This window comes from Salmo trutta, chromosome 32 (genome assembly GCF_901001165.1).
Source record: "Salmo trutta chromosome 32, fSalTru1.1, whole genome shotgun sequence".
Taxonomy (NCBI): Eukaryota; Metazoa; Chordata; class Actinopteri; order Salmoniformes; family Salmonidae; genus Salmo; species Salmo trutta.
The window spans coordinates 5,027,553-5,048,767 of record NC_042988.1 but is presented as its reverse complement, the minus strand read 5'-3'; the positions used below and the strand labels follow the sequence as shown (position 1 = coordinate 5,048,767).

The following is a 21,215-nucleotide window of genomic DNA, read 5'->3' as shown; positions in this document are numbered from 1 at the left end:
AAACGAGTACAAAAGTATCTACATCCACAGTAAAACGAGTCCTATATCAACATAACCTGAAAGGCCGCTCAGCAAGTGTAACCGATGTGAAATGGCTAGTTAGTTAGTTCGGTGGTGCGCGCTAATAGCATTTCAATCAGTGATGTCACTCGCTCTGAGACTTGAAGTAGGGTTTCCCCTTGCGTTGCAAGAGCTGCGGCTTTTGTGGCGCGATGGGTAATGATGCTTCGTAGGTGTCAGTTGTTGATGTGTGCAAGGGTCCCTGGTTCGAGCCCAGGTTGGGGCGAAGAGAGGGACGGAACCTACACTGTTACACAAGGAAGAAGCCACTGCTCCAAAAACCGCCATAAAAAAAGCTAGACTACGGTTTGCAACTGCACATGGGGACGAAGATCGTACTTTTTTGAGTAATGTACTCTGGTCTGATGAAACAAAAATAGAACTGTTTGGCCATAATGACCATTGTTATGTTTGGGGGAAAGGGGGGGGGGGGCTTGCAAGCCGAAAAATACTGTCCCAACCGTGAAGCACGGGGGTGGCAGCATCATGTTGTGCGGGTGCTTTGCTGCTGGAGGGACTGGTGAACTTCACAAAATAGATGGCATCAGGAAAATTATGTGGATATATTGAAGCAACATCTCAAGACATCAATCAGGAAGTTAAAGCTTGGTCGCAAATGGGTCTTCCAAATGGACAATGACCCTAAGCATACTTCCAAAGTTGTGGCAAAATGGCTTAAGGACAACAAAGTCAAGATATTGGAGTGGCCATCACAAAGCCCTGACCTCAATCCTATAGAAAATTTGTGGGCAGAACTGAAAAAGCTTGTGTGAGCAAGGATGCCTACATACCTGACTCAGTTACACCAGCTCTGTCAGGAGGAATGGGACTAAATTCACCCAACTTATTGTGGGAAGCTTGTGGAAGGCTACCCGAAGCATTTGACCCAAGTTAAACAATTTTAAAGGCAATGCTACCAAATACACTCAATTAGTATGTAAACTTCTGACCCACTGGGAATGTGATGAAAGAAATAAAAGCTGAAATAAATCATTCTCTCTACTATTATTCTGACATTTCACATTCTTAAAATAAAGTGGTGATCCTAACTTTTAACTAGGATTAAATGTCAGGAATTGTGAAAAACGGAGTTTAAATGTAGTTAGCTAAGGTGTATGTAAACTTCCGACTTCAACTGTATGTGTGCATGTGTGTGCCCACACAGGAAACACACAGACCTAATCAAACACACGCATACACACTTCTACTGTATATGTGCATTTCTTGCTCCTGTGTTAACACTTCTCTCCTCCTCCTTCTTCCTCTCTCTCCTCCTTCTCTACTCCCTCCTCCTTTTCTTCCTCCTCGTGTACTCCCTCTTCCTCCCTCCTCCTCTTCATCCTCTTCATTTCTCCTCCACTTTGTCTTTCCTCCTCCTTTGCTTCCCCTCTCCTCCTCCTGTACTCTCTCTACCTCCTCTACTTCCTCTTTCTTCCTTTCTCCTCCACTTCCTCTCTCCTCCTCCTCTCCATCTCTCCCTCAGCACTGAGCCTCTCTGTCCAAGGATATATCCCCAGCTACTTGGAGAAGGATGAGCCGTGTGTGGTGTGTGGAGACAAGGCCACCGGCTACCATTACCGCTGCATCACCTGCGAGGGCTGCAAGGTGAGAGACATGGCCCAGGACTGGCCTGTAGGACTTCAAGGACTGGTTTGGTCAAATGTTATATGACCTAGGCATTCCACAGTAACTACTAGGGAATAACCTGATTTTCCTTTGTATATGCATTAAATGAGTTCGTGTTATTTCTGATTTAACTATCGAGAATTATTGTGAAATGATTGACATATTATACTAGTGACATTTAAAAAATGTATACAATTGTGTCCAAATAGCATATATTGTCACCCTTGCACTTTTCTTAAAGAAAAAAGTTCCCTATTTCTTCTAAAATAAATTGAAATTGAAAAAAAAACTTTGGTCTCCACACATGGGATTTTCAACATTGAAGAGCCAATTGTATTTTTGTAAACTTAGTCCCTAAGCTAAAAAAACTAGCAACGTGGTTGATACAACGTCATAATGTTGATAACGTACTTTGACATAACTAAGTTGATGCAACCAATGTCCACAGGGTTTCTTCAGGCGCACTATCCAGAAGAACCTTCACCCGGCTTACTCCTGTAAGTACGATGGCTGCTGCATCATCGACAAGATCACAAGGAACCAGTGCCAACTGTGTCGCTTCAGGAAATGCATCGCAGTTGGCATGGCCATGGACCGTGAGTGACACACACACTCCCATTACCTCTACATTTAGTACTGAAATACAGTAGGTTCACAAAACTACTCTGTGTCCTCAGTGGTGCTGGACGACTCTAAGCGGGTAGCCAAGCGGCGTCTGATTGAGGAGAACCGGGAGAAGAGGAAGAAGGATGAGATTGTGAAGACCCTGCAGACGCGTCCGGAGCCCGACAGCTCGGAGTGGGAGCTGATTCGCCATGTGACAGAGGCCCACCGCCACACCAACGCGCAGGGCTCCCACTGGAAACAGAAACGCAAGTTCCTGGTGAGATGCTAAGCTAATCTAAAGTTGGCTGGGCTAAGTGAGACTAAGTTGTTGACAGGCAACCAGGCAAATGAGACGCAGTATGAAGAGTTTTATTGTTGAAAGTAAAGTTGATGTGGATCTGCTCAGAATGGATTGATTCAGTGCATATCTGAGGTGTTGATAACCACAGCCTCGAAAACAAGCATAACAGAAGTACTGGTCCAATCTGTCTTTCTCTCTTTCTCACACTCAGTGCATCACCTCATTCACTCGCTCAGTCAGTACATCGCCTCATTCCCTCGCTCGCTCAGTCAGTATATCGCCTCATTCCCTCGCTCGCTCAGTCAGTATATCGCCTCATTCCCTCGCTCGCTCAGTCAGTACATCGCCTCATTCCCTCGCTCGCTCAGTCAGTACATCGCCTCATTCCCTCGCTCGCTCAGTCAGTACATCGCCTCATTCGCTCGCTCGCTCAGTCAGTACATCGCCTCATTCGCTCGCTCGCTCAGTCAGTACATCGCCTCATTCGCTCGCTCGCTCAGTCAGTACATCGCCTCATTCGCTCGCTCGCTCAGTCAGTACATCGCCTCATTCGCTCGCTCGCTCAGTCAGTACATCGCCTCATTCGCTCGCTCGCTCAGTCAGTACATCGCCTCATTCGCTCGCTCGCTCAGTCAGTACATCGCCTCATTCGCTCGCTCGCTCAGTCAGTACATCGCCTCATTCGCTCGCTCGCTCAGTCAGTACATCGCCTCATTCGCTTGCTCGCTCAGTCAGTACATCGCCTCATTCGCTCGCTCGCTCAGTCAGTACATCGCCTCATTCGCTCGCTCGCTCAGTCAGTCCATCGCCTCATTCGCTCGCTCGCTCAGTCAGTCCATCGCCTCATTCGCTCGCTCGCTCAGTCAGTCCATCGCCTCAGTCGCTCGCTCGCTCAGTCAGTCCATCGCCTCAGTCGCTCGCTCGCTCAGTCAGTCAGTCAGTCAGTCAGTACATCGCCTCAGTCGCTCGCTCGCTCAGTCAGTCCATCGCCTCAGTCGCTCGCTCGCTCAGTCAGTCCATCGCCTCAGTCGCTCGCTCGCTCAGTCAGTCCATCGCCTCAGTCGCTCGCTCGCTCAGTCAGTCAGTCAGTCAGTCAGTACATCGCCTCAGTCGCTCGCTCGCTCAGTCAGTCAGTCAGTACATCGCCTCAGTCGCTCGCTCGCTCAGTCAGTCAGTCAGTACATCGCCTCAGTCGCTCGCTCGCTCAGTCAGTACATCGCCTCAGTCGCTCGCTCGCTCAGTCAGTACATCGCCTCATTCGCTCGCTCGCTCAGTCAGTACATCGCCTCAGTCGCTCGCTCGCTCAGTCAGTCCATCGCCTCAGTCGCTCGCTCGCTCAGTCAGTCCATCGCCTCAGTCGCTCGCTCGCTCAGTCAGTCCATCGCCTCATTCGCTCGCTCGCTCAGTCAGTCCATCGCCTCATTCGCTCGCTCGCTCAGTCAGTCCATCGCCTCATTCGCTCGCTCGCTCAGTCAGTCCATCGCCTCATTCGCTCGCTCGCTCAGTCAGTCCATCGCCTCATTCGCTCGCTCGCTCAGTCAGTCCATCGCCTCAGTCGCTCGCTCGCTCAGTCAGTCCATCGCCTCAGTCGCTCGCTCGCTCAGTCAGTCCATCGCCTCAGTCGCTCGCTCGCTCAGTCAGTCCATCGCCTCAGTCGCTCGCTCGCTCAGTCAGTCCATCGCCTCAGTCGCTCGCTCGCTCAGTCAGTCCATCGCCTCAGTCGCTCGCTCGCTCAGTCAGTCCATCGCCTCAGTCGCTCGCTCGCTCAGTCAGTCCATCGCCTCAGTCGCTCGCTCGCTCAGTCAGTCCATCGCCTCAGTCGCTCGCTCGCTCAGTCAGTCCATCGCCTCAGTCGCTCGCTCGCTCAGTCAGTCAGTCAGTCCATCGCCTCATTCGCTCGCTCGGTCAGTCAGTCAGTCAGTCCATCGCCTCATTCGCTCGCTCGGTCAGTCAGTCAGTCAGTCCATCGCCTCATTCGCTCGCTCGCTCAGTCAGTCAGTCAGTCAGTCAGTCAGTACATCGCCTCAGTCGCTCGCTCGCTCAGTCAGTCCATCGCCTCAGTCGCTCGCTCGCTCAGTCAGTCAGTCAGTACATCGCCTCAGTCGCTCGCTCGCTCAGTCAGTCAGTACATCGCCTCAGTCGCTCGCTCGCTCGCTCAGTCAGTCAGTCAGTCAGTACATCGCCTCAGTCGCTCGCTCGCTCGCTCAGTCAGTCAGTACATCGCCTCAGTCGCTCGCTCGCTCGTTCAGTCAGTCAGTCAGTCAGTCAGTACATCGCCTCGCTCGCTCGCTCAGTCAGTCAGTCAGTACATCGCCTCGCTCGCTCGCTCAGTCAGTCAGTCAGTACATCGCCTCAGTCGCTCAGTCAGTCAGTCAGTCAGTCAGTCAGTCAGTCAGTCAGTACATCGCCTCAGTCGCTCAGTCAGTCAGTCAGTCAGTCAGTACATCGCCTCAGTCGCTCAGTCAGTCAGTCAGTACATCGCCTCAGTCGCTCGCTCGCTCGCTCAGTCAGTCACTCAGTCAGTACATCGCCTCAGTCGCTCGCTCGCTCAGTCAGTCAGTCAGTCAGTACATCGCCTCAGTCGCTCGCTCGCTCGCTCAGTCAGTCAGTCAGTCAGTACATCGCCTCAGTCGCTCGCTCGCTCAGTCAGTCAGTACATCGCCTCAGTCGCTCGCTCGCTCGCTCGCTCAGTCAGTCAGTACATCGCCTCAGTCGCTCGCTCAGTCAGTCAGTACATCGCCTCAGTCGCTCGCTCGCTCGCTCAGTCAGTCAGTACATCGCCTCAGTCGCTCGCTCGCTCAGTCAGTACATCGGCTCAGTCAGTCAGTCAGTACATCGCCTCAGTCGCTCGCTCGCTCAGTCAGTACATCGGCTCAGTCAGTCAGTCAGTCAGTACATCGCCTCTGTCGCTCGCTCGCTCAGTCAGTCAGTCAGTACATCGCCTCAGTCGCTCGCTCGCTCGCTCAGTCAGTGTCAGTACATCGCCTCAGTCGCTCGCTCAGTCAGTCAGTCAGTACATCGCCTCAGTCGCTCGCTCGCTCAGTCAGTCAGTACATCGCCTCAGTCGCTCGCTCGCTCAGTCAGTCAGTCAGTCAGTACATCGCCTCAGTCGCTCGCTCGCTCGCTCGCTCAGTCAGTCAGTCAGTCAGTACATCGCCTCAGTCGCTCGCTCGCTCGCTCAGTCAGTCAGTCAGTACATCGCCTCAGTCGCTCGCTCGCTCAGTCAGTCAGTCAGTCAGTCAGTACATCGCCTCAGTCGCTCGCTCGCTCGCTCAGTCAGTCAGTCAGTCAGTCAGTACATCGCCTCAGTCGCTCGCTCGCTCGCTCAGTCAGTCAGTCAGTCAGTACATCGCCTCAGTCGCTCGCTCAGTCAGTCAGTACATCGCCTCAGTCGCTCGCTCGCTCGCTCAGTCAGTCAGTACATCGCCTCAGTCGCTCGCTCGCTCGCTCGCTCAGTCAGTACATCGCCTCAGTCGCTCGCTCGCTCGCTCAGTCAGTCAGTCAGTACATCGCCTCAGTCGCTCGCTCGCTCGCTCGCTCAGTCAGTCAGTCAGTCAGTCAGTACATCGCCTCAGTCGCTCGCTCGCTCGCTCGCTCAGTCAGTCAGTCAGTCAGTCAGTCAGTCAGTACATCGCCTCAGTCGCTCGCTCGCTCAGTCAGTCAGTCAGTACATCGCCTCAGTCGCTCGCTCGCTCAGTCAGTCAGTCAGTACATCGCCTCAGTCGCTCGCTCGCTCAGTCAGTCAGTCAGTACATCGCCTCAGTCGCTCGCTCGCTCGCTCGCTCAGTCAGTCACTCAGTCAGTACATCGCCTCAGTCGCTCGCTCGCTCAGTCAGTCACTCAGTCAGTACATCGCCTCAGTCGCTCGCTCGCTCAGTCAGTACATCGCCTCATTCGCTCGCTCGCTCAGTCAGTACATCGCCTCATTCGCTCGCTCAGTCAGTACATCGCCTCATTCGCTCGCTCAGTCAGTCAGTACATCGCCTCATTCGCTCGCTCGCTCGCTCAGTCAGTACATCGCCTCATTCGCTCGCTCGCTCAGTCAGTACATCGCCTCAGTCGCTCGCTCGCTCGCTCGCTCAGTCAGTCAGTCAGTCAGTACATCGCCTCAGTCGCTCGCTCGCTCGCTCAGTCAGTCAGTCAGTACATCGCCTCAGTCGCTCGCTCGCTCAGTCAGTACATCGCCTCATTCGCTCGCTCGCTCAGTCAGTACATCGCCTCATTCGCTCGCTCAGTCAGTACATCGCCTCATTCGCTCGCTCAGTCAGTACATCGCCTCATTCGCTCGCTCAGTCAGTCAGTACATCGCCTCATTCGCTCGCTCGCTCAGTCAGTACATCGCCTCATTCGCTCGCTCAGTCAGTACATCGCCTCATTCGCTCGCTCAGTCAGTACATCGCCTCATTCGCTCGCTCAGTCAGTCAGTACATCGCCTCATTCGCTCGCTCAGTCAGTCAGTACATCGCCTCATTCGCTCGCTCGCTCGCTCAGTCAGTACATCGCCTCGCTCGCTCGCTCAGTCAGTACATCGCCTCAGTCGCTCGCTCGCTCGCTCAGTCAGTACATCGCCTCGCTCGCTCAGTCAGTACATCGCCTCGCTCGCTCGCTCAGTCAGTACATCGCCTCGCTCGCTCGCTCAGTCAGTACATCGCCTCGCTCGCTCGCTCGCTCAGTCAGTACATCGCCTCGCTCGCTCGCTCGCTCAGTCAGTACATCGCCTCGCTCGCTCAGTCAGTACATCGCCTCGCTCGCTCGCTCGCTCAGTCAGTACATCGCCTCGCTCGCTCGCTCGCTCAGTCAGTACATCGCCTCGCTCGCTCGCTCGCTCGCTCAGTCAGTACATCGCCTCGCTCGCTCGCTCGCTCAGTCAGTACATCGCCTCGCTCGCTCGCTCAGTCAGTACATCGCCTCGCTCGCTCGCTCAGTCAGTACATCGCCTCGCTCGCTCGCTCGCTCGCTCAGTCAGTACATCGCCTCGGTCGCTCGCTCGCTCGCTCAGTCAGTACATCGCCTCGCTCGCTCGCTCGCTCAGTCAGTACATCGCCCGCTCGCTCGCTCGCTCGCTCAGTCAGTACATCGCCTCGCTCGCTCGCTCGCTCAGTCAGTACATCGCCTCGCTCGCTCGCTCGCTCAGTCAGTACATCGCCTCGCTCGCTCGCTCGCTCAGTCAGTACATCGCCTCGCTCGCTCGCTCGCTCAGTCAGTACATCGCCTCAGTCGCTCGCTCGCTCGCTCGCTCAGTCAGTACATCGCCTCAGTCGCTCGCTCGCTCGCTCGCTCAGTCAGTACATCGCCTCAGTCGCTCGCTCGCTCGCTCGCTCAGTCAGTACATCGCCTCAGTCGCTCGCTCGCTCGCTCGCTCAGTCAGTACATCGCCTCAGTCGCTCGCTCGCTCGCTCGCTCAGTCAGTACATCGCCTCAGTCGCTCGCTCGCTCGCTCGCTCAGTCAGTACATCGCCTCAGTCGCTCGCTCGCTCGCTCGCTCAGTCAGTACATCGCCTCAGTCGCTCGCTCGCTCGCTCAGTCAGTACATCGCCTCAGTCGCTCGCTCGCTCGCTCAGTCAGTACATCGCCTCAGTCGCTCGCTCGCTCGCTCAGTCAGTACATCGCCTCAGTCGCTCGCTCGCTCGCTCAGTCAGTACATCGCCTCAGTCGCTCGCTCGCTCGCTCAGTCAGTACATCGCCTCAGTCGCTCGCTCGCTCAGTCAGTACATCGCCTCAGTCGCTCGCTCGCTCAGTCAGTACATCGCCTCAGTCGCTCGCTCGCTCAGTCAGTACATCGCCTCAGTCGCTCGCTCGCTCAGTCAGTACATCGCCTCAGTCGCTCGCTCGCTCGCTCGCTCAGTCAGTCAGTCAGTCAGTACATCGCCTCAGTCGCTCGCTCGCTCAGTCAGTCAGTCAGTCAGTACATCGCCTCAGTCGCTCGCTCGCTCAGTCAGTCAGTCAGTCAGTACATCGCCTCAGTCGCTCGCTCGCTCAGTCAGTCAGTACATCACCAGTCAGTCAGTACATCACCTCACTCACTCACAGACAAAACAGGCTGCACTTATGAATACATACAGTACCTGTCAAAAGTTTAGACAGAATGGAATAATAGTGAAGACATCAAAACTATGAAATAACACATGGATTCATGCAGTAACCAAAAAAGTGTTAAACAAACCAAAATATATTTGAGATTCTTCAAAGTAGCCACCCTTGCCTTGATGACAGCTTTGCACACTTGTGGCTTTGATTGAGCCAGTCAGTTGTGTTGTGACAAGGTAGGGGTGGTATACAGAAGATAGCCCTATTTGGTAAAAGACCATGTCCATATTATGGCAAGAACCTCTCAAATAAGCAAAGAGAAACAACAGTCCATCCTTACTTTAAGACATGAAGGTCAGTCAATGCAGGAAATTTCAAGAACTTTGAACTTTTCTTCAAGTGCAGTCACAAAAACCATCAAGCACTATGATGAAACTAGCTCTCATGAGGACCGCCACAGGAAAGGAAGACCCAGAGTTACCTCTGCTGCAGAGGATAAGTTCATTAGAGTTACTAGCCTCCGAAATTACTGCCCAAATAAATGCTTCAGAGTTCAAGTACCAGACACATCTCAACATCAACTGTTCAGAGGAGACTGCGTAAATCAGGCCTTCATGGTCAAATTTCTGCAAAGAAACCACTACTAAAGGACACCAATAAGAAGAAGAGACTTGCTTGGGCCAAGAAACACGAGCAATGGATATTAGACCGGTGGAAATCTGTCCTTTGGTCTGGAATCCAAATCTGAGATTTTTGCTTCTGACCGCCGTGTCTTTGTGAGAAGAAGACTAGGTGAACGGATGATCTCTGCATGTGTGGTTCCCACCGTGAAGCATGGAGGAGGAGGTGTGATGGTGTGGGAGTGCTTTGCTGTTGACACTGTCTGTGATTTATTTAGAATTCAAGGCACACTCAACCAGCATGGCTACCACAGCATTCTGCAGCGATACACCATCCCATCTGGTTTGCACATAGTCCCACTATCATTTGTTTTTCAACAGGACAATAACCCAACATACCTCCAGGCTGTGTAAGGGCTATTTGATTAAGAAAGAGAGTGATGGAGAGCTGCATCAGATGACTTCGCCTTTCAATCAACCGACCTCAACCCAATTGAGATGGTTTGGGATGAGTTGGAACGCAGAGTGAAGGAAAAGCAGCCAACAAGTGCTCAGCATGTGTGGGAACTCCTTCAAAACTATTGGAAAAGCATTCCAGGTGAAGCTGTTTGAGAGAATGCCAAGAGTGTACATAGCTGTCATCAAGGCAAAGGGTGGCTACTTTGAAGAATCTCAAATATATTTAGATTTGTTTAACATTTTTTTGGTTGCTATATAATTCCATGTGTGTTATTTCATAGTTTTGATGTCTTCACTATTATTCTACAATGTAGAAAATAGTAAAAATAAAGAAAAACCCTTGAATGAGTAGGTGTGTTCAAACTTTTGACTGGTACTGTATATTTGAAAATACAGGTAGTGGAATAAATCAAATCAAATCAAATTTATTTATATAGCCCTTCGTATATCAGCTGAAATCTCAAAGTGCTGTACAGAAACCCAGCCTAAAACCCCAAACAGCAAGCAATGCATGTGAAAGAGGCACGGTGGCTAGGAAAAACTCCCTAGAAAGGCCAAAAACCTAGGAAGAAACCTAGAGAGGAACCAGGCTATGAGGGGTGGCCAGTCCTCTTCTGGCTGTGCCGGGTGGATTTTATAACAGAACATGGTCAAGATGTTAAAATGTTGATAAATGACCAGCATGGTCAAATAATAATAATCATTGTAGTTGTCGAGGGTGCAACAAGCACGTCCGGTGAACAGGTCAGGGTTCCGTAGCCGCAGGCAGAACAGTTGAAACTGGAGCAGCAGCATGGCCAGGTGGACTGGGGACAGCAAGGAGTCATCATGCCAGGTAGTCCCGAGGCATGGTCCTAGGGCTCAGGTCCTCCGAGAGAAAGAAAGAAAGAAAGAGAGAATTAGAGAGAGCATATTTAAATTCACACAGGACACCGGATAAGACAAGAGAATACTCCAGATGAAACAGACTGACCCTAGCCCCCCGGCACATAAACTACTGCAGCATAAATACTGGAGGCTGAGACAGGAGGGATCAGAAGACACTGTGGCCCCATCCGATGATACGCCCGGACAGGGCCAAACAGGCAGGATATAACCCCACCCACTTTGCCAAAGCACAGCCCCCACACCACTAGAGGGATGTCTACAACCACCAACCTACCGTCCGAAGACAAGGCCGAGTATAGCCCACAGAAATCTCCGCCATGGCACAACGCAAGGGGGGGGGCGCCAACCCAGACAGGAAGACCACGTCAGTGACTCAACCCACTCAAGTGACGCACCCCTCCCATGGACGGCATGGAAGAACACCAGTAAGTCAGTGACTCAGCCCCTGTAATAGGGTTAGAGGCAGAGAATCCCAGTGGAAAGAGGGGAACTGGCAAGGCAGAGACAGCAAGGGCGGTTCGTTGCTCCAGCCTTTCCGTTCACCTTCACACTCCTGGGCCAGACTACACTTAATCATAGGACCTACTGAAGAGATAAGTCTTCAGTAAAGACTTAAAGGTTGAGACTGAGTCTGCGTCTCTCACATGGGTAGGCAGACTATTCCATAAAAATGGAGCTCTATAGGAGAAAGCCCTACCTCCAGCCGTTTGCTTAGAAATTCTAGGGACAATTAGGAGGCCTGCGTCTTGTGACCGTAGCGTACGTGTAGGTATGTACGGCAGGACCAAATCGGAAAGACAGGTAGGAGCAAGCCCATGTAATGCTTTGTAGGTTAGCAGTAAAACCTTGAAATCAGCCCTTGCCTTAACAGGAAGCCAGTGTAGGGAGGCTAGCACTGGAGTAATATGATCAAATTTTTTGGTTCTAGTCAGGATTCTAGCAGCCGTATTTAGCACTAACTGAAGTTTGTTTAGTGCTTTATCCGGGTAGCCGGAAAGTAGAGCATTGCAGTAGTCCAGCCTAGAAGTAACAAAAGCATGGATTAATTTTTCTGCGTCATTTTTGGACAGAAATTTTGATTTTTGCAATGTTACGTAGATGGAAAAAAGCTGTCCTTGAAACAGTCTTGATATGTTCTTCAAAAGAGAGATCAGGGTCCAGAGTAACACCGAGGTCCTTCACAGTTTTATTTGAGACGACTGTACAACCATCCAGATTAATTGTCAGATTGAACAGAAGATCTCTTTGTTTCTTGGGACCTAGAACAAGCATCTCTGTTTTGTCCGAGTTTAAAAGTAGAAAGTTTGCAGCCATCCACTTCCTTATGTCTGAAACACAGGCTTCTAGCGAGGGCAATTTTGGAGCTTCACCATGTTTCATTGAAATGTACAGCTGTGTGTCGTCCGCATAGCAGTGAAATTTAACATTATGTTTTCGAATGACATCCCCAAGAGGTAAAATATATAGTGAAAACAATAGTGGTCCTAAAACGGAACCTTGAGGAACACCGAAATTTACAATTGATTTGTCAGAGGACAAACCATTCACAGAGACAAACTGATATCTTTCTGACAGATAAGATCTAAACCAGGCCAGAACTTGTCCATGTAGACCAATTTGGGTTTCCAATCTCTCCAAAAGAATGTGGTGATCGATGGTATCAAAAGCGGCACTAAGATCTAGGAGCATGAGGACAGATGCAGAGCCTCGGTCTGACGTCATTAAAAGGTCATTTACCACCTTCACAAGTGCAGTCTCAGTGCTATGATGGGGTCTAAAACCAGACTGAAGCGTTTCTATTACATTATTTGTCTTCAGGAAGGCAGTGAGTTGCTGTGCAACAGCTTTTTCTAAAATTTTTGAGAGGAATGGAAGATTCGATATAGGCCGATAGTTTTTTATAATTTCTGGGTCAAGATTCGGCTTTTTCAAGAGAGGCTTTATTACTGCCACTTTTAGTGAGCTTGGTACACATCCGGTGGATAGAGAACCGTTTATTATGTTCAACATAGGAGGGCCAAGCACAGGAAGCAGCTCTTTCAGTAGTTTAGTTGGAATAGGGTCCAGTATGCAGCTTGAGGGTTTGGAGGCCATGATTATTTTCATCATTGTGTCAAGAGATATAGTACTAAAACACTTTAGTATCTCCCTTGAGCCAAGGTCCTGGCAGAGTTGTGCAGACTCGGGACAATGGAGCTTTGGAGGAATACCCAGATTTAAAGAGGAGTCCGTAATTTGCTTTCTAATGATCATGATCTTTTCCTCAAAGAAGTTCATAAATGTATTACTGCTGAAGTGAAAGCCATCCTCCATTTGCGAATGCTGCTTTTTAGTTAGCTTTGCGACAGTATCAAAAATAAATTTCGGATTGTTCTTATTTTCCTCAATTAAGTTGGAAAAATAGGATGATCGAGCAGCAGTGAGGGCTCTTCGATACTGCACGGTACTGTCTTTCCAAGCTAGTCGGAAGACTTCCAGTTTGGTGTGGCGCCATTTCCGTTCCAATTTTCTGGAAGCTTGCTTCAGAGCTCGTGTATTTTCTGTATACCAGGGAGCTAGTTTCTTATGACAGATGTTTTAAATTTTTAGGGGTGCAACTGCATCTAGGGTATTGCGCAAGGTTAAATTGAGTTCCTCGGTTAGGTGGTTAACTGATTTTTGTCCTCTGACGTCCTTGGGTAGGCAGAGGGAGTCTGGAAGGGCATCAAGGAATCTTTGGGTTGTCTGAGAATTTATAGCACGACTTTTAATGCTCCTTGGTTGGGGTCTGAGCAGATTATTTGTTGCAATTGTAAACGCAATAAAATGGTGGTCCGATAATCCAGGATTATGAGGAAAAACATTAAGATCCACAACATTTATTCCATGGGACAAAACTAGGTCCAGAGTATGACTGTGGCAGTGAGTAGGTCCAGAGACATGTTGGACAAAACCCACTGAGTCGATGATGGCTCCGAAAGCCTTTTGGAGTGGGTCTGTGGACTTTTCCATGTGAATGTTAAAGTCACCAAAAATGAGAATATTATCTGCTATGACTACAAGATCCGATAGGAATTCAGGGAACTCAGTGAGGAACACTGCATATGGCCCAGGAGGCCTGTAAACAGTAGCTATAAAAAGTGAGTGAGTAGGCTGCATAGATTTCATGACTAGAAGCTCAAAAGACGAAAACGTCATTGTTTTTTTTTTTGTAAATTGAAATTTGCTATCGTAGATGTTAGCAACACCTCCGCCTTTGCCGGATGCACGGGGGGTATGGTCACTAGTGTAACCAGGGGGTGAGGCCTCATTTAACACAGTAAATTCATCAGGCTTAAGCCATGTTTCAGTCAGGCCAATCACATCAAGATTATGATCAGTGATTAGTTCATTGACTATAACTGCCTTGGAAGTGAGGGATCTAACATTAAGTAACACAATTTTGAGATGTGAAGTATCACAATCTCTTTCAATAATGGCAGGAATGGAGGAGGTCTTTATACTAGTGAGATTACTAAAGCGAACACCGCCATTTTTAATTTTGCCCAACCTAGATCGAGGCACAGACACGGTCTCAATGGGGAAAGCTGAGCTGACTACGCTGACTGTGCGAATGGCAGACTCCACTAAGCTGGCAGGCTGGCTAACAGCCTGCTGCCTGGCCTGCACCCTATTTCATTCTGGAGCTAGAGGAGTTAGAGCCCTGTCTATGTTCGTAGATAAGATGAGAGCACCCCTCCAGCTAGGATGGAGTCCGTCACTCCTCAACAGGCCAGGCTTGGTCCTGTTTGTGGGTGAGTCCCAGAAAGAGGGCCAATTATCTACAAATTCTATCTTTTGGGAGGGGCAGAACACAGTTTTCATCCAGCGATTGAGTTGTGAGACTCTGCTGTAGAGCTCATCACTCCCCCTAACTGGGAGGGGGCCAGAGACAATATTGGAATGTATTTGGAAATACACTTGGAATGTATTGACATGTATTTGAAAGTACTCATATACATTTATTTTCAAGTACAAATATTTAAATACGCCATGCATTTGAACCCAGGTCTGTTTGGTCCTAGGGTTTTTTGAAATAATGTATTTGGAAACAAGTATTTCAAAATACTTTCAATTAGTAAGCTATTTATAGGAAATAATTTTAAAATAGTTTCAAATACTTCAAATAGAAGTAGTTTATTTCTGCCACATTATTTGAAAATACTAAAATGCACAGAAAATAAGTATATAAATACAAAATACTTAAATGCGCATACATTTGAACCCAGTTCTGGTGAACAACCGACTGAAATATCAAGCCAGAAGTGGATGTTGGTTGATCTGACTGTGTTTGCCCGGTGGGACGATTCATTAGACGCCATCTTTGTGTCCCCAGCCTGAGGACATAGGTCAGTCCCCCGGGGCTCCCACCCCAGTCGGAGACAAGGTAGACCTGGAGGCCTTCAGCGAGTTCACCAAGATCATCACCCCTGCCATCACACGCGTCGTCGACTTTGCCAAAAAACTGCCCATGTTCTCAGAGGTGGGTTTAAAGCTGTGTGTGTGTGTGTGTGTGTGTGTGTGTGTGTGTGTGTGTGTGTAAGTTCCTGTGTGTCTCTGTCCTGTGTCCTCATTTGTCCCTGTGAGTCTCTAATGGGGCTCATCAACACACACTTGACTGTGATTACCACCACCTCTTTCTCCTCCTTCAGCAGAACTGTTTGTCATGGTGTCGGTCTGTTCGTTTCAAAGTGCGTGCTTGTGTTATACTGTATATTCACCACTGCCTCCTGCATATGACTCAGTCTGCTCTATAATGAGGACATAATGCTGCTGTTTCACACTCACTCACTCACTCACTCACTCACTCACTCACTCACTCAGAGTACTCAGACTAGGGTGCACAGAACTCACCTTCATCCACGGTCCCCGACAGACAGTCCCGAAAGATTGTGATTCACCAGTTATGTAATCTGTAGCTGGACTATCATTACAAATAAACATCAACGCAGTCTCACTGGCCAGCAGAGGAATAATGTAGCTAACTGTTGTGGTTATGATAGCTGCTAGAATTACTGGATATTTTAGTAACATGTTCTTTCAGTTTGTTCCCAGGCTGTGTGTATGTGTGCATAATGTACATATGCCCTAGAGTTGCCTTGTGAGGACTGTGATGTGTGTGTGTGTGTGTGTGTCTTGACCTTTAGTGCTATCTACCTCAGCTGACTGTAGGTTTCCTCTCAGGCCCCTCACTGCCATGGGATGACCTGATTTGTGTTTATGTGGTGTACACTCTAACAGTCTCCCTCTCCTCTCCTCCCTCCAGCTGCCTTGTGAGGACCAGATCATCCTATTGAAAGGCTGCTGTATGGAGATCATGTCGCTGCGCGCCGCCGTGCGCTACGACCCAGAGAGCGAGACGCTTACCCTGAGCGGCGAGATGGCGGTGAAGAGGGAGCAGCTGAAGAATGGCGGGCTGGGCGTGGTGTCGGACGCCATCTTTGATTTGGGCAAGAGTCTGGCACAGTTTAACCTGGACGACTCGGAGGTGGCCCTGCTGCAGGCTGTGCTCCTCATGAGCTCAGGTGAGGAGCCAGGAGGCTGTGGAAAGGTTATAACTCTATGAGCAGACATAATATCTTAATGAACAGACATAGCAGCTCGATGAACAAACAAAACAGTCAATCAATGGAAGGACATCAGGATCATAACCACTTTAAGAACAGACAACCACTTTAAGAACAGACATAACCACTTTAAGAACAGACATAACCACTTTAAGAACAAAGAACAGCTGAATGAACACACTGAAGGTCTCCCTATGTCGGTAACATTTTATGAACAAGCTTCAATATCTACCATTTCTCTAGTATCATTATTGGTCTTTAAAGGTATGTATTTGTGCGTTCCTCTCAGATCGCTCGGGCCTGACGTCGGTAGATAAGATCGAGAAGTGCCAGGAGACATACCTGCTTGCCTTCGAGCACTACATCAACCACCGCAAGCACAACATTCCCCACTTCTGGCCCAAGCTGCTGATGAAGGTGACGGACCTGAGGATGATCGGGGCGTGCCACGCCAGCCGCTTCCTCCACATGAAGGTGGAGTGTCCCAACGAACTCTTCCCTCCGCTCTTTCTGGAGGTCTTCGAGGACCAGGAAGTATGAACTGACCCCTAACTTCTGGCCTGGAAGAGAGAGGGGGGAATTATTAGGGGAAAAGAAAAGGGGTAAAAATTGGCCGCTTTCTTTGTTTTGTGAAACACAATATCACCACCACCAGCAACACGGATAGTCACCAAGAAAAAAGTCTCCGAGAAAAACAAAGGCTTTCTTTCGTTTTGATGATTCGTTTCTGGCCGCACTTGGGGCTCTTGTGGCTGCTGGGGTCCACTTTGAGTTGGGGTGTGGGGCCCCCCTCTAAAGTAGGGTTCTCTGGCTGCGCTGGGCGTCTCTATCTAACAGAGAAGCTAGCAGCCCTGAGCGGTGTTCTGCCCCTGTGTTGTTATACACCAGGTGCACATGTATGCAAACCCAAACCCCCGAGGTCTGGTTGGAGTACTGGTACTGGTGGAGCTCTGTGTTAGTGGAAGGCAATCGCTCTGAGAGGCAGATGGTTGACACAAACATACACACGTACATTCGCAGACAATCAAAAACCTTTACAAAACCAAACCTCACACACAAATCCACTGATGTACATCCACACACACACACACACACTACTATAGACAAACATATTCATACATGGACTGACATAGCTTTTCAGAGCCGCCCGTCACTCGAGCAGGGCAGATAGCTGCTGTATTTTGTCCCACAATTGAGCTTCCATCAGAGCCTCCAACCAGCTCCCCTCTTCACCGGCCTCCTCACCAGCCTCCACTGGGACAGTTACCAAGTGTTCCCCCCACACTTCTCCCTTTTGAACTCTTCCCTTCCAACCCCCTGATGTGCAGCCCGAACTCCTCCTAGCCAAGACGTGTACTTGTGAACCTACCTCCCTGTACCTTACATACCTCCCTTACACAGAGTTACACATAAACCTCCCTTTAGGACAGTGCAAACACACACCTATTTATGGATACAAACCATATCCAATTTGTTGGGCAAATGTGCAAGTGTACCTTCATGTATATACACAACCCTTTACCCTCATACATACAAGTACTGTATACCTATCTTACTGCAGGTATACAGTACACCGGTCTACCTGCATGCACATATACCTCTGTACCTGCATTATATACCCACTGGTTTACCTCCATGTACTTCTCATCCTATACATACCTGTCTACCTGAATACAGCCATACCTCTCTAACCATATATATGTATATATATATATATAGTAAACATAACCTTCTGCCTGTGTAGATGAGTACATCTCATCTATATATACCTCTCTCTGTGTGTACACACACAAAACAATAGTTTGCTGTTCTTTTACCTTGTATGACAGTTGATCCTCACCTAGGTTGTCATTCCACCCGTCCCAAACCTCCACTACATCTCCCGTTTGGACTGCACTGCACTTCCTGGTTGCAGACTGTGTGTGTGTCCTCTATGTTGCCCTGCCCATCACACAGGACTCCCGCCCCCTCTGATGTGGGATTGGTTGAGGGACGGGGAGAGGTGTCACTTACCTCGCCGGTGGTTACACCACAGGCCCCACCTCCAAACTGACAGATTCTACCTCGCCTCTCATGTCAGTGTAGATGCCCCTCTGAGTGCAAAACACATATACTTCCACAGTTGCCAATATGGACCTGTTTGGTCCCCCTACTACCCTGTTCAGTATGGTTCTATGACCCCATGAGATGGGAGAGGCTGCAGATCAACATGCATAGCAGTCTTTATCTTTTACACTTTTATTTTTGAAGTATTTTTATCACACAGGACCAAGTCTCATAATGGATTCCCCCATCTATCTATGTTCAAGACAAACAACAAACCCACTGGCAGTAAAAAGATTCTGTGTCTGACAAACTCAAAGGAAACTTTCTTTCTTAGGAAAAGACAGACCGTACACCTTGGAAGCCAACTGAGCTCGATGGATGGGCCAAAGCGTTGTTATTGTAGACGTTGTTATTGTGGTAAACAAACACGAAAAAAATACTCTAACTCAGTTCAGTAGTATTCACCTGTGGATGGATACCCTGGTTCTCAATGTGGCAGGTCCAGAGACGAGACAAGAATGAGAGGCCTAGCCAATGCAACCTGCCACATAATGTACTTTTTACAGCACCGTTCACAGTAGCAACCCCCCTTTCTCCTAAAGTGTGGGAAAAGGGTTGCCCCAGAGAGCCACAAAGCCTTTGAGATGATTCTCTGACTGTCCTCTCCACACGTCCAATCCTACACCCAGCCAGCTCTGCGCTTTCTCTACATGTCCCCCTCCTCTCTCCTTCAAAGCCATTGACAGTTGTTTGTTTTGCACTAAAGGGATGTCTCCCCCTGTATTTTCCCTATATATGCGCCGTGTTGCGATACAATCCAGATCACCGCCACTCCTAATACAATACCTCCCCTCTCCTGCAGTCTTACCCTAATCCCTAGCTTCAGCCCGGTGCCTAACATTCTGTCACAACACACACACACACACACACTCTCAGTACTACCACAAGGGGATTTAAAGGAACCTAGAAGCTCTTAACTGTATGGAAAATAGGATGTCATTCAATCACATGTGCGGAGATGTGATATGGCCCACTTGAAAAAGAGATGCCGATCTCAATGTGGCTTTCCTACTTAAATAAAGGATACATAAAAAAAATATATATATGCAGTATAATGATAATCAACTCTTTGTCACTGTGAATGAGCCAGGCTTTGACCAGACGGTTGGTTTGGATGAGGTGTAGAAGAGGGTTGGCTTTTAGCTGTGAACGACATGGAAATGTTCCCCAGAAGGGGTCGTGATAAACATGTCGAAGAAGGGAGCTTTGCCACACAGCTAGTGGTCCCTAGACTACGGTACTGACAATCTCACGCAGAATCAGACTCACCAGCACCGCAGAGCACACTGCCTTCAGACCCCATCAATCGCACCAGCACAGCAGATAGATTCTCAGGCTCTCGCTAGCCATCCTCCTGTCAGGAGAATGTGTATACAATCAACTGACAAATGTTAGCTTAGGTACGTCCTTCCACGCTACCCCCACACCTCCCATTCTCCACACTGTTCCTATTGCACCACCTTAACTAACCACACTACTAAACCAGGGATATCATGTACATTCTGGAACTCAACACATTTCTCCCCCAGACACACATTCACTTCTTTAAATGGAGAAACTCCATTGAACATCCTTCTTAGTCCAGGGCTAGACTTAATCTGGGTCCAGGAAACTAGCCCCAATCTCCCCCCCCCCCTCCCCTTTAAGACAATCTCATGCTTTGCCCTCACTCGCTTTAACCTCCCCATAACCCCTTCCTCCCCACAACATGGCTGTCTCGCTCCCCTCTGAACATCCAAGCGAACCCCAACCAAAAGTAGCACTTTGAGAACTCGGAGAGGAACGGAAATCCCAGGTACATGAATATGTCGTTGTGAGGAATGTAAAAAAAAAAAAAAAAAAAAAAAAAAGACTAAATGAAATGGCGAAGTCCCAGACTGAAAATGTTGTGCACTAATAAGTGTCGTTCTGCATATTTGTGATGTCATACTTCTGGGTTGAAATGCTGTTTGTCTGACAGATTGGTCTCAATAAAGGTTTTTTTCTGTTTAGAAAAAGAGACTCAGGACTGAAAGCCCAGAAACGGAGGGGGAGAAAAGACGACTTGGATAAAACAACAAAAAAAAGAAAATGTTATGATTATTGTTTGTTTGTTGTTTAGCATTTGATTTAATTGTTAAGTTAATGTCTGTGTTGTCGGAGCTTGACTGATATGATGCTTTACTGTGTAAAACAAACGGCTGTAGACACTTTCTGAACGTCTGTGCAGTGTAGGGTTGCGTCCCAAATGACCCCCGATGTCTCACGCAGATGAAACTTCACTTTGATCTCAGCTGTTTTGTACTGTTCGCTCCAGGTGGAAGACGCCCCTAACTCACTGATCCGTTTTCTGCTTATACTCTACCCAATCTTAACCTTGGTCTATAGATGGGTTAAAGTAAAAAGGACCTTAGATGAGAGCTTGGTGGAAACGTCACCCATGAATTTGCTGTCTGTCTTAATGTAAACAGGAATATTATGTTTTTTAAGAAAGAAAAAACACAAAACAGAAAAACAAAAAAAATGATTAAACAACTGTTCATACTTCAGACAATGAAGTTGAAACAAAACGAAAAGGAGTTGTGGTTCACGTGCACGGATAGCCAGCCGCCGTATTGTATGCTCACATTGTTAGTGTGAAGCTTCTTGACAGGAACTGTATATAAAACGACGCCATCTTAAATTCAAGCGGTATTTTAGGCTTTCGACATTCGCTCTGACACGCATGTTTTTCACAACCACTTAATCCAATAGGCTCAGATAGACTCACGGGATCAGGAGATGTTTAGGTGACGTTCCCTCTACATGGTGTGTATTGGGATGTCCTGGCTAAAGTATTAAATGTAGCTCAACAAGATGTCTATAACTGTTGTCCCTCCATAACTGCCTAACGAAGCCTGGTCCCAGATCAGGCTGTCTTGTAAACTCATATGGTCATTATCACGGTTGGCAAGACGG

General features: G+C 48.7%; 1 protein-coding gene across 1 annotated transcript in view; it reads left to right on the top strand.

Moving 5' to 3' along the window:
- Positions 1-20,344, top strand: part of LOC115170861 (thyroid hormone receptor alpha) — a 110,619-nt gene extending 90,275 nt beyond the window's left edge. The window contains exons 5-10 of the mRNA XM_029727196.1: positions 1,544-1,665; positions 2,135-2,282; positions 2,364-2,569; positions 14,942-15,088; positions 15,872-16,130; positions 16,462-20,344. Of these exons, the coding sequence (XP_029583056.1) occupies positions 1,544-1,665; positions 2,135-2,282; positions 2,364-2,569; positions 14,942-15,088; positions 15,872-16,130; positions 16,462-16,712 (1,133 nt within the window). The 3' untranslated portion in view covers positions 16,713-20,344. The remainder of the gene's footprint in view (positions 1-1,543; positions 1,666-2,134; positions 2,283-2,363; positions 2,570-14,941; positions 15,089-15,871; positions 16,131-16,461) is intronic.
- The last annotated feature ends 871 nt before the right edge of the window (positions 20,345-21,215 follow it).